General features: G+C 31.9%; 2 protein-coding genes across 4 annotated transcripts in view; both read right to left on the minus strand.

Annotated features, from left to right (window-relative positions):
• Nucleotides 1–6,913, minus strand: part of LOC106710630 (protein scalloped) — an 81,333-nt gene extending 74,420 nt beyond the window's left edge. For 2 of the 3 annotated variants that reach the window (XM_045677911.1, XM_045677912.1), the window contains exon 1: nucleotides 6,603–6,913. In XM_045677911.1, the coding sequence (XP_045533867.1) occupies nucleotides 6,603–6,636 (34 nt within the window). In that variant the 5' untranslated portion in view covers nucleotides 6,637–6,913. The remainder of the gene's footprint in view (nucleotides 1–6,602) is intronic. The other variant, XM_014502748.2, reaches the window with a different exon arrangement.
• Nucleotides 6,914–9,338: 2,425 nt separating this feature from the next.
• Nucleotides 9,339–12,111, minus strand: LOC106710597 (post-GPI attachment to proteins factor 2-like). Its single transcript, XM_014502689.2, has 6 exons — nucleotides 11,705–12,111; nucleotides 11,502–11,633; nucleotides 11,267–11,428; nucleotides 10,550–10,655; nucleotides 10,206–10,412; nucleotides 9,339–9,753 (listed from the first exon to the last, which is right to left on the minus strand). The coding sequence occupies exons 1-6, from the start codon at nucleotides 11,804–11,806 to the stop codon at nucleotides 9,623–9,625; spliced, it is 840 nt and encodes a 279-aa protein (XP_014358175.2). The 5' UTR covers nucleotides 11,807–12,111; the 3' UTR covers nucleotides 9,339–9,622.
• Between the last annotated feature and the right edge of the window lie 1,312 nt (nucleotides 12,112–13,423).

Genomic DNA, 13,423 nt, shown 5'->3' on the forward strand with positions numbered 1-13,423 from the left:
GGACGGTTGTGAATATGATTCATTGAAAAGGGAAATGGTTTACTGAGCTCAGTTGTGAATGGCTGTCTACGTCGACTTGTTTATCTTACAAAAGAAAAACTCCGTCGCTCACTCGTAGATTCTTAATAATTATAACTAACATACTAACCAAATACACCGACTTTGTCTGCGAGCTGTCTGTCTCCTATGTAAACATGATTGGCATCAAAATTAACGTAATTCTTTGTCGAAAGATTCCTATCAATACGGAAGATGCAATCAAAACTTTGAAATTTCGGAACATCGAATTAATTAAACGACCCAATCCGTTCTGCTTTAGTTATTGTCCCCGTGCATGGCACATGTTGGTGCTGTGATAATAACTTCTAACCTTCTGATATATAGATATACATTCTGACAAAGGCCTTTCTCAAAAAATCATTTAAGTAAGTCCGATCTCAATAGTTGACTCTATCAATAAATGCCTTTCTACGCCAAAAATAAAACCTAGTGAGGTGAGTACCCGTATTGAGAGAATTAACAAAACTCTTTGTACGAACACTTGAAACAGCATCATGTGAACAAAGGGCAGTCTGGCGCAGTGGTGCACGATCGGGTGCACAGTAGCAATTGCGAAATAAAACGTACAAATAACAAGTTTAATTAAATCGCCAAGAATGGACGGAGAGCGGAGCGGAGGCAACAATTCCGATTGTATAACGATAGTTTAACAAGTGAAGTCAAAGCGGCCCCATACTGCGCTACCTGTACGTACACCAGCCGACTCAATCGGGTGAATTATTGACAAACTCATGTGCTCAACGATACAACTCCGCTAGTGTTGTGCTAACGTGTTGGTAATAAGTTATCGATAGATACGACTACATTATCAACTTTGACCACCAACATTATTTTGGTATGTTACATTGTACGTTTAGTGGTATAATGTAAATTATTTCTGGATGTTTTATTACAGTTCTTTTGTCTCGAGAGCTTATGTATTTCAAGACATAAAGTATCGTTTAAATCATGTTAATGACCTTAAATATTTAAACAAATTATATATGTGCCGTTGTTTATTATATAAACAATCCATTTAAATATAAAATAAGCATATATAAGGTTTAAATTTAGATGATGTCTTCTTACGATTTACTTTTCATGGAACCCACGCAAAACGTAACACAATAATTTTACGCATTGTTTACGCGGATAAGCTTTAATAAGTAGCGTTCATAAGTTGCGTCAATTTAGCACAACCGTAATCCTCATTTGTCATTTCTTTGGAGAGCAAAATTAAGATAAATAAGAGGCAAGGAGTGGGTCCTTTCGCTCAAATCCCCTCCGCGCAGTAAAAGGTCATACGGGTGAGAGTGAAGAAAGTAAATTCGCACTTATAGCTCAAATATTAGGATTCATTTTAGTGAATACATAGTGAGGGCTTCCCGTGAGAGTAATCCACAAATAGGAGTACGAGAATAGAGCGAGGCTACTGGACAGCCGTCTCAATGATATCTCCAGTCGGCGCGGTTAAATTTTTCAACGTTCGCCTTGTTCGTGACAAACTGTACATAAATTATTTAATCCATTAAAAACAATCCTTACTATCCTTACTAATATTATAAATGCGAAAGTAACTCTGTCTGTCTGTCTCGCTTTCACGCAAAAACTACTGAACCGATTTAAATGAAATTTTGTACACAGATAGTCTAGAGCCTGAGGATGGACATAGGCTACATTTTAACGCGAAAAAGGGGTTGTAAGGGGTTGAAAGTGGGGGTGAAAGTTTGTATGGAATTATCGTCATTTTTACAGGTAGAAGGTTGAAACTTATTTTCAAGGCTAATTTGATAAAGATAAATATGAAATTAAATTTTTGGAAAAATTTTACCCCCAAGGGTGCTAAATAACAATAGGGGATGAAATTTTGTTTTGCAATATATTCGGTTTTGGTGAATGTTTTGTTTAATATGCTTTGCTGTAACCCTTACCAATATTAAGTCTAGAGCCTGAGGAAGGACATAGGTCACATTTTAACGCGAAAAAAGGTTTGCAAGGGGTTGAACGTGGGGATGTAAGTATGTAGGGAATTATCGTCATTTTTCCAGTTGGAAGCTTGAAACTTATTTTTGAGGTTGCTATTTCTATATAGATAAATATGAAATTAAATTTTTGTAAAAAATTTACGCCCAAGGGCGCTAAATAACAATAGGGGATGAAATTTTGATTGGCAATATGCTCGGTTTTGGTGAATGTTTTGTTTAATATGTTTTGCTGTTATCCTTGCCAATATTTAGTCTAGAGCCTGAGGAAAGACGTAGGCTACATTTTAACGCGAAAAGGGGGTTGTAAGGTGTTGAAAGTAGGGGTGGTAATTTGTATGGAAGTATCGTCATTTTTACAGTTAGAATAAGCTTCTAACTTCTAACTTTTTTTAGGCTGCTAATTTGATATTAATAAATAGGTCATTTAAAGTTTGTAAGTTTTCCCCTTAATGTTGCAATATAATAAGGGAATAGGGGATGAAAATTTGCATAGGAGTAAATGAATATTTTGTAAGTTCCATTTGTTTTGTTGTAATTTTTTATAAGTTTAAATAAAATACCTCAACAACAACAACTTAATTCACGCCCATAACCCAGAGAGATAGGTAGAGACCAAACACCTACATTTGGTGCGGTCGTGGCACACCTATCTCTATGTCTACATCCATACATCAACGCATAGCACGTCGGTTAAGTAAAATAATAATCCTTAAAAAAATGCTTAACGAAAACAGTATTTCACGCGGACGAAGTCGCGGGCACAGCTAGTGTAAATATAAATTACTTAATATATACACTTGTAGTTGAAATTGCCTTCATTTGAAACGGAATAGATTTATATGTTCTCGACCATTGAAAAAATAGAAGGATTGACAAAACATGTAATATACCAAAGTACACTAATTTTCATTCACTTCTACTTTCACAACCTTTCAAGTTTTACAACTTAAGATCTATGCTCTAAGTTTAACTTTAACAAAAGCCGACGGAATCCTGATTTTGGTTTGGATTCTGTTAAAGAATTAAATTATTTAGTAGTCACTTCTATCTACAGAAATAAAAAATAGCACTAAGTTAAGGCCTAACTTATAATAGACTATCATAATAAAAATTTCACTAGGTTACATAAAACTTTCAAACGAAGCCAATGGGTAACATTTGCGAACTAATCAAAACAGAAATTTACATCTGAAATTACTACATTTTATTTTAACTAGAATCCTATTTCTTTAAATTATTTAAAAAAAATCTCTTTTATCTCGGGAGCATTATATCGTCTAAGGAAATACCGAAAGACGTGGTCTATTGTGATGGAGGTTTTGATTCGTGGTCAACGAGTTTGTTTGGGGATTAATAGTATTGAAAGAACACAGGTTGGGAGCAGGTAGCCGCGGCCATGGTGGCCCGGGTATAACCTTAACATGTAAAAAACATACTAGTTAAAACACGTGTTAAGTAATACTTAATACAACTTCAAATTGTTTGTTATACAATCCTAAATTAGTCACGTTATTATTCCTTTTTTGCTGTAACTGCTTCAAAAATTTTAATAAAATGATTGGAAATGCAACTATTCGAGGCCGTAATAAAAAATATACAATTATTGCATGAGATATCAATTAATTAAAAACAAATTACAAGAAATAAATGCTCACATATAATATTCCATTTAAGAATTATTTATTCCACTGGATTATTTTATTTTTATTATTAACAATCAAATTATAAACGCTGTTTTTTTCCTGTTATTTTTCTATAACTTATTATTAAAATAAAATATTATGTTATAATCATTAAATATAATGTTATATAATTAAAATGTAATCCTGAAGACTTAAAACATAATTAATACATTCCTACGGCTTCTTCTGTCGGAACTAATTACTAATATTCTACCAAGACAATGCAGATTAGATTGAAAAATTATAATTACTCAAACATTAAGTTAAAAATAAATTCAAGAGTTTTTATTACTTTTCATCAGACGGTTATAAACCAAAATATAATACACTTTTTTTACAGTGACAACGTTGTAGTTTAATTATGGTCCATTCAGACAAACCGGGGCGTAGAGCAAAGCAGATTTTTAATGCAAATAAATTTAAAATTGAGGTTTGTAAGATTGAGACAAAGATTAATTTTACTTGGCACATCTTTTCTTATCAATAGCAAATGAAAAAAATACTTGAAAAGTATAATGAAATTTTGTTTCGATCGTATAAAGTCGCACTGATAGAGTTTATATGAATGGACCCTTATACGACAGTTTAGCCACAAGACATGATCTCAAACGAAAGTTTGTGTTGTAAAAGATGGTAGAGTGCGTGTTCAAACAATTGTTGTTCATTTTACTGAATTAAGTACTGGCTGTACCAATTTATTATGTTTGCAAATCGAACTACAGGTTTGGAATACGTATAATGTAATACTTATTACTTATTACCTTTTTTTTTAATTTTCCAAAACATTAACAATATAGAGGGACGGTGTGCAAAATAATCTTTCTCGTTTTAAAATACATTAATGAAATTAGAGTAGAACTTAACCGCCATAATAATTTTTTTTATCACACATGAACATTTTCATTACATCATATGTAATGACCTTTTTAGACTTGTACAATAACAATTTCTCATAAATTTATTAGTATTTAAATCCATTAGCGATAACCCATTGTCTATTTCAAATGAATTTCGATGAATAAAGAGCTAACTGAATTGAATATATTTTTATTAAAGTGTTTAATTAACTCACGACACATCTTTTAATCTAGCCTTACAATTACGAGTTAGAAGGGCCAAAGTGTTAGTTAACATGTCTTATTCGTTGTCGCGGCTGTGGAGTCGCAATAAAAACATCAACTTGTATTGACCAAAATAACTCTTGGCAGCCGCTAGTCTACTGATACACGTCTTCCGAGAGATCGGTGACTCGCTTCTCTGGTAATACTCAATAGGAACGAAACTATAAGTAGGTACACAGTTTTCCTTTACGTTTGCAGAACAGGCATTATAATGTTGAAGGACTAATGAAAAATATTAGTAATAGCGAAAGAGCTGTGATAAAAGTATGTCTCTTATTGTCTTTTAATTATTCTATCAAAAATTTCTATTTTTATTTTTACATGAAAAGATTTTTCATCTATGGGCCGTAATTTAAATTGTTGTGGTAATTTTTTTACATATAATGAAGCACAAAAATAATTTTTATATACATATTACCGACGTATTAATTAATAGTATACAATCTTTTATTTTAATTTTTAATGTAATTTAAAATCTTAGGATCCACAATGTATGTAAATTTGCCTATATAATTATGCAGTTTTACCGTCGAATGTTCTAGATAATCCAGAACAATTAAAGCTTATTGCAATGTCTGAACACTAGACGAGTTTTATTATTACAGTGTAATAGGAATCTTATTTAAAAAAGTTCTGTAGATCCATGAAAAAATGTTGTCTAAGAGAAGAGTTTTTTTTTGGGCAATTTGGCGGGAAATTTAAATTTATTTTGTAGTAAAAAGTTTCTAGTTAAGTGTCAAAATTAAAAAATATTGTTTATTATCGAGACAACAAATTTAAACTTTTTCCGATGATAAAACTCCATTAATTTAGTCCAAATCACATCTTGGATAAACTGAGAAACAGAAATTATTATCCGTTAACTTAGCGTCAAACGACTTTAGCCGATCAATAAAATAATTTTTGCAGATTTTACAGGAAAAAAAGACAATTACACAAACTCGCAAAGTGTTTTTCTGTAATTATGTAATCTATAATCGTAATTAACATAATCCCTTTTAATTGTTTTGAATAACGATTTTTTTATGATATAAATAGGCACTAAAAGCAGGGGCTGATAAAAATCAGATTTAGATATCTTCCTCAGTGTTGTTTTTTTTAATCGCGTTTTTTCTCCCTACTGTCGTAAAAGCCGTCGACTTCTTCTAAACATCCCATATCAAAAACGTTTCTAAATTCAATTGGATAAAAAGTCAATTAACTTACACTTTGAATTTTTATTACTTATTTAATAAAATCAATTTATTTTCACAACAACATAGAAACCATTTTTCTGTGAAAAAAACTAAACTTTTAGAATTAAATAGTTTAGAAACGTTACAGGGTTCTGGGAATATTTAATATCGCTTGAACTAATTAAATAATGATGTATATTTTTAATTAATTCACACAACTAATTACTAGAATAATATATTATTTAATCCCCAATCTTAAATTTGGCAAATTGGCAAAACTTATTTTGTAATATCACCAAGCTCTGTAATTTTTTAAATGAAAATTTTTTTTAAAAAATATACCTCGCCAAATAAAAACCTGTTGTGTTATTGGTAACCAACAGAAAATTAAAAATGTTCACGAAGTAATTACAAAATAATCCAAATTTAAAAAAAATAATAATTAATAATTGATAAACAAAATAGTATGATCTAAAACCATGTTATTCCAACCAAACTTTATTGAAAAAATTAAACTTGCGCCAAACTTGTAAAATGTTTGGAATTCAATTAGTTATTTGAGGAATTTTGTTTGTTTATTTTGAATTAAGAAGTACTCACGCCTCGGATAATATTTCGAGTAATAACAGTCCATGTCACCGATAAGAAATTCACTGCATTTAAATCAATTTCACTGTCAATTTGTTTATTATTCACTTGCACAATGCGTGTAAAACATTTGACATTTCATAAAATAAGTTGACAAGTGTCATCACCGCGCACGGCACGAAATACGTCAAATCGCATACAGCCACCAACGCGACTGAAGTGTAACGCGGGCGAACCATACCATACCGCGTCTTTCGAAAATTGCGCCATCTCAGTAGGCACACTCGAGCGAATTCAACAACACAAAAACACTCGAGCACACTTCATGCCCTAACACCTTTCCCGAATGTCCCGCTCCCAAAACTAGATAATGTTTACATCGCGAAATGCCGACACCCGAACGACCGGAAGTCGAAGCGAAGCAAACGCGACAACTATGTAAAATATTGCAGGATTGCGATCGCATTGTTGACATTCCCGAATAAAAATCACCAAAATCTCGAGTTAACTGTATGAAAATCACTGTAAAATTATTTTTTACTCACCTAATACGAAGTTTGAAGATGTGGTGAAGGGCCGAATTTTGAAAAACTGTTAAATTAAGAGTAAATATAAAGAATATACTCTTATTGGTATGCGAAGAATGGCACAAAGAATCCCGACAACGCACGCGACGAATGCGCACCTCGTTTGCGCATATGCTGACACAACTTCACGGACGTTCCTCCCCGCGCCCCGCACGCACCCGGTTTTCTGTCCCTGTGTGCGTTGCTAGAGTGGTCAAACGTGAAATTTTGTGCACGTATACACCAACACATGCATAAATTATACCTGCGTAGCTGCCGATCGCCGCCATCTTTGTTGAGACAGAGATAGAATGTTTTTCTATTTCAAACTGTTGAGATCGCTCACGCCATCTATCAAAAAAATAACGAGTTATTTATTAATATGCTCTACAGATGGCGTTGCTTAACCAAAATAATTTTGCAATTATGTTTGTCTTATTAAAATTGTTGAAAAGTACATAATCCATACCACATAAAACAACTAGATTGATTTGCCAAATACTACATCTTGATCTTGGGCGACTAACAAGTATCAATATTCGTATAACAACATTCCTAATAGATGGAGTTATAAGGTGGCAAACAAGCAAGCGGCAGAGAAGGCGACGCACAGAAAGATAATATTTCCTCTTCCCATGCGTCTACTTCCCCTTCACATCCTTTTCTTTATAAGAAAAGTGTGGGAAGGGATAGAGGATTAAAATTAAGCCTCCGGCACCACACTCATCAAAGGAAACGCGTTGTCGTGGTATTGCGCCGGGCGAGGCGGCCTATTCGTGCTACAGATGTTATTGTTGCTGGCATTTATCATTGTAATGAAAACACATTTCTAATGGTGAAATAAATTCAACAAATAAATATAGGTAAGCAGAATTTTATTTCCTGAAATCACATACAAGTATTGCTAAAGTTTAGGTGTATACGACTTGAAACATCGAAAATAATAATAGGAATTATTATGTTCGATCATAAATAAGGTACCTAAATTACGATAGCAACATTTTTTAAATACGTATTATCTTCGTACGTATATGGTAACATTCGTTTTGAGCCAAATTTAATTTCACAGATGAAATAGTCATTAAAACAATAGGTATGAATTTTGTAGAAATTGAATACGATTGTATTAAATAAAAATTAAAGAATCACATCTTCATTATTTCAATATGTAACTATTTTTTTATTACTTTTTTAATCAAAACCCAATGACTTTCGTATTTTACTTAATTACGCAAACTTAATTCTACATTGGACTATTCTTCTAAACGTAATAACTTTACAGAAAATTGACCAAAGTTATTTAGATAAGTTAAAGTTATAAATTGTGCGAAGGCGTTTTTCATCTAAATTTTTCTTCAGCTCCTAAAATACAAGTGTTACTTGCAGTTGAATAACAGTTTTTTACTATAAGTATTTTACTGGAAATTGTGTTATGATAAAATTTGTAACTTTTAGCAGTTTATTACGAAATATTAAATAATCTTAGGGTCTACTGATGTACGTTACATTATCGTTTTAATTTTTGTTTATCATTTATTTTTATTATGATCGCAATTGTTTCAAAATGTGACCCCGTCAATATATTTTTATGCTGTTGTTAGAAAAATTTTGAAACAATTATGTTGATTTTGTACGTTGGTACAAGACTTGTAGGAATATTAGAAAAAGTAGAAATACTACAACAGTGGCTGGCTTGAAACATTCGCTCGATTGTTTTAATAGAATATTTAAAAACATCCGTCTTAATTTTAAAATTTTCAAAAGATATGTTTCCATATTTTACAAGTTAATAATAACAATGCCATTAAAATTTTGGTCCTTCTCCAACTTCTCTATTTCATTTTTTTTTAATAATTTGTAATTTTCGAATACTTAAAGTTAAGTATTTCTTTTCAATATTATTCACATACGATTTAATTTAAGGCAGTATTACTTTATATTGTACTATTAATAGAGGTTAAAATACTGTATCCATTGACACTTTGACTTAACTAAAATACTATATGTAATTATAATTAATTTTCTAATTGTTAACAATATTATAAATTACTATCATCTAAAAGTATTAAACAAATCTAATTATTATAAATAAATATTAAATACGAACTAATATAACAGCTATTTCTTCCTATTAATCATCAATCGTTAACCATATTAAAAACTAGCACATGTATTTGCGCGCCATTTTCAATTGTGTGCTCTAAAAAATTTTGTGCTGCGATGAAAATCAAACATAACTGCAATAGAATATATTATAAACAATTTATGTATACTTCTATTAATCTACAATACTTAATTAACTCCCTAAATAGGATAGTTTGATGTAATTTTTAGTATTTCATTTGGCAGAACCGATGTAGATAGCACCGTTTAGCAATAGTGCCGTGCCACTTTGCCGCCGTTTTTAATGTCATCAATTTTTTTACTGGTATGTCAATACTCTATGCATAGACAATGTGTATAGTTTTAGTTAACTTTTTGGCGGTCTGGACAAACAACTTGTATTTGATGTAGCGGCAGATCTCGCACTACGATTGCATGGAATGCCATATTTGTCGTCGCTAATATGTATTCGCATATTGAAAACCAGGTGAACGCTGAAATAAATAAAGCGTATTAATTTTTATACAACAACACTTAGATTTTTATACGTGAAAGCAAAAGTCTAATGATTTTGTATGATCGACATTCCGACGTAAACTTGTGTAGCTTACTTAAAAGTCCCTTCTAATCGAACTTCCTACTAATATTGCGAATGTTTAAATGGATGGATGTTTGTTTGAATGGTTGATGAAATTTGGTACAGATGTAGTACGTAGTCTGGAAGAAGTGACTTTACTTTCTAGTCTTCTTTCTTCTTTACTGTGGGCTCGAAAGTAAAGACGCTTTATTATATAGATAAGTATTCATCTGCCACTTAATGTATAGAAAACTGGTTATTGTCTCTCAGAGAGTTAAACTGTTACAACGATTACAATTACGGAACCACACACAGAACACAACCGAACACATTAGCGATTACTAATTATGTTTTGTTTTTTTATCTTACCCAATGGACGACACAGTAAGCGATGGCGCAGAAAGAATATAATAAGTCCGATGGTAGCTGCAATTGCGAGGTAAAACAGTATCCAGACCAGCTTGTTGGTCCTGACGGGTTCCACGGCCTCGCTGCCGATACTACCCACCCTGGCTCGACACAGCATGTGCAGAAGGGAAGCGACCATAAAAACTATAAATATTTTTTCATGAAGAACTGAAAAACAAAGAATTCCAAATTTAAAAATATTGTTTTCTTATTCGATTCGATTTTCTATGGGTTTGGATTACATCATTATAAAGTCCGACGAATTTGCGGTAATTTCAGACAATTTTTTATTAATGTGAACTTACAATAATTTTCTCTATTTGAAACGTACGTCACTCCTGTGAGTGCGAATAATTCTAATAAATTGAGCCAGTAACACGCATCGCCTAGTTTAGTTGCTTGATTTCGGACCTGAAAATATAAGTTTATGTTACTATATGTGTATGCTTGCTAACACTTTAACAATTCGAATTAACTGTTTATTTAATATTTTCCTATTCGCTTCATAGACAAGTGTAGAGTTACTTCAGTTTTTTGAATACCACTTTTATACTGTTTTCTCATCTCTCGCGTTCTAGTAACTTATCTATATATATAAAAGAAAGTCGTGTTAGTTACACTATTTATAACACAAAAACGGCTGAATCGATTTGACTGAAAATTGGTGGGCAGGTAGCTTAGAACCAGGAAACGGACATAGGATAATTTTTACCCCGTTTTCTTTTTTTTATTCCGCGCGGACGGAGTCGCGGGTAAAAGCTAGTATTATATAAAAGAAAGTCGTGTTAGTTACACTATTTATAACTCAAAAACGGCTGAATCGATTTGACTGAAAATTGGTGGGCAGATAGCTTAGAACCAGGAAAGGGACATAGGATAATTTTTATCCCGTTTTCTATTTTTTTTCCACGCGGACGGAGTCGCGGGTAAAAGCTAGTTTGTGATATAATTAAAGCTTTAAGAGAAACGTAACATTTATCTCTGTGTGTTATTATTCTGACCAGTGTTTGAATAACACATACCTTCTCTTCCGTGATATGCGAAGTGCGTTCTTTATGATAGTTGTAATACAAAGATCCTATTAAGAGCCTTGGTCCTAAATGGTAGGCTATACATATCCTCCAAACGTATCTCTGTGGACTGATACCAGTTATCGCGCTTATCGATGGCACTACGTTATAAACCTGAAATTAAAAAATTCAAAACCATAGAACATGCGTTATTAAAAAAACATAAAACATAGATAAAGTAACTTACTCTACAGTGTGTTTCGTGTATATCATCTGATTGAAATATAGAAGCAGTCACGTAACAAAATATTAATGCACCGAGCGGGAGCCAGAGCGCAATTAGACATACTTCCCGCAAAGCACATGTCCAAAGCAATCCCTAAAAAGAAACAAGCTTTAATAGTTGATATATGAATCACTGGTAATAAACACTGCATTATGTTTTGTCACCTTGTATTCCAATATTTTAATAGTTCGATTCACATTTATTTTTTCATTGGAATGAACAAGATTTGAATTTTGTGGCAACTGTGATTGTGCGTCATTTTCCATTTTTTTTTTAATTTAGGTGATATAATGTGAACATAGTAATAATTATTTCATTCTTTTAGCGTTGAACACCATAATTAGACACATTTTAGGCTTGTTGAGGTGCTATAGTCCGTTTTCATCATTTATAGGATTGTACTTTGAACAGTTTTATCTTAAATATGTAACGTCTAATTATTTCACAGTGTTTTAACGCGAACTCTTGGAATTATAATTAAAGAAGAAAAGATCGTATGGATGACCCATGTCGCGGATTGAATGAGGTTATTTGCACCTGCGCACTGAGGACCTGAAATTAACGCGGCTAGAGCCATACATGTAGGCCGCAGAAAGCTGCAATATTTGTAACTGCACAAGTTTTTTCTTTCCTATTTAAATAAATGTGTTCTTTAGCTCTCATATTTAACTATTAAAAGATGTTAAATGGTAATTAATTGTATTGATTTTTTCATTGGAACATTACCAGCCTACCCCATATCATTAACTGAAATATATGAGGAAACCCAATACTTGTGTAATATCTAAAATTATCTAGTTTGCGACGACGCGATATGAAATTTAGCTGCAAGTTGATAAATTAGATACACCAATTTTAAATTCCTCTTTGTTTGGATATCTTATTATTTTTTGGCAATTGTTCGCATCATAAAATGTAATTTAATAAAAATTACGGAAAATAAATGCCAGTCACCCAAGATATTTTTTAATCTGTTCTTGGGTATTATTGATGTTTTGCATTTTGACAATTGTGTCAAAGTGCATTTTTGACAATTTGTCATTGATTTTGATCTGTTTTGTAGGGATGGCGATTCTTTCCAAAAAAGATCGATTTTTAAATCGATTCGAATCGTAACCTGATAAATCGATTCATAAAAAAATCGAGGTCTAAAAAATCGATTTCTAAAAAATCGATTTTTTTTCAAATTTGTATTTACAATGTAAATATAAATCCATTTTATGAAAAACAAGAATGGTACCATAATAAATAATCTCTGGGATCTCTTATCAGTAAAATCAGGATTTTTTTAGTTCAGGGAATTCGATAATTACAATTATTTTTATTACCATATCAAAATATCAGATCACATATAAAAGAAGATATTTATTTTCTAAATGCATTGGTTAGATTAAAAATTTAAGAGAGTAGATAACATAGCTTATAGTTTCCAATGCTTCATATCTAAGCTTTTTAAAAACAACAATTTGTCAAGTCTACTGGGATCCAAGCGGTTCCGCTCATCACTTGCGATTGCCGGCAATCGAAAAAAGGCGCTCACAGGGAACACTTCTATTACGTCAAATTCTTCACTATTATTTTGTGGAAGTTGTTGTTGTTGAATATCTAAAATTGAAGTATTTATTCTATTTATTGCTCGAGAACAGGCTACATGGTCAGAAAAATGAATATATTTTGGTATTATATGGTCAGTATATTACAACAATCAACCAATCAAAGCATATATATAAACAAATGAATAAATAATCAACCAAGTCAAAGATTACCAACGTAACTTTTTTTTTTTTTTACTAAAGAGAAGCAACGAAAACTAAGCACACTGCCATCTCGCGAATTTTAAAGTAATTAAACCTTTAACTGGCAATGCCGTAATACATTCATAT

Source organism: Papilio machaon, chromosome 5, assembly GCF_912999745.1.
Source record: "Papilio machaon chromosome 5, ilPapMach1.1, whole genome shotgun sequence".
NCBI classification, from domain to species: domain Eukaryota; kingdom Metazoa; phylum Arthropoda; class Insecta; order Lepidoptera; family Papilionidae; genus Papilio; species Papilio machaon.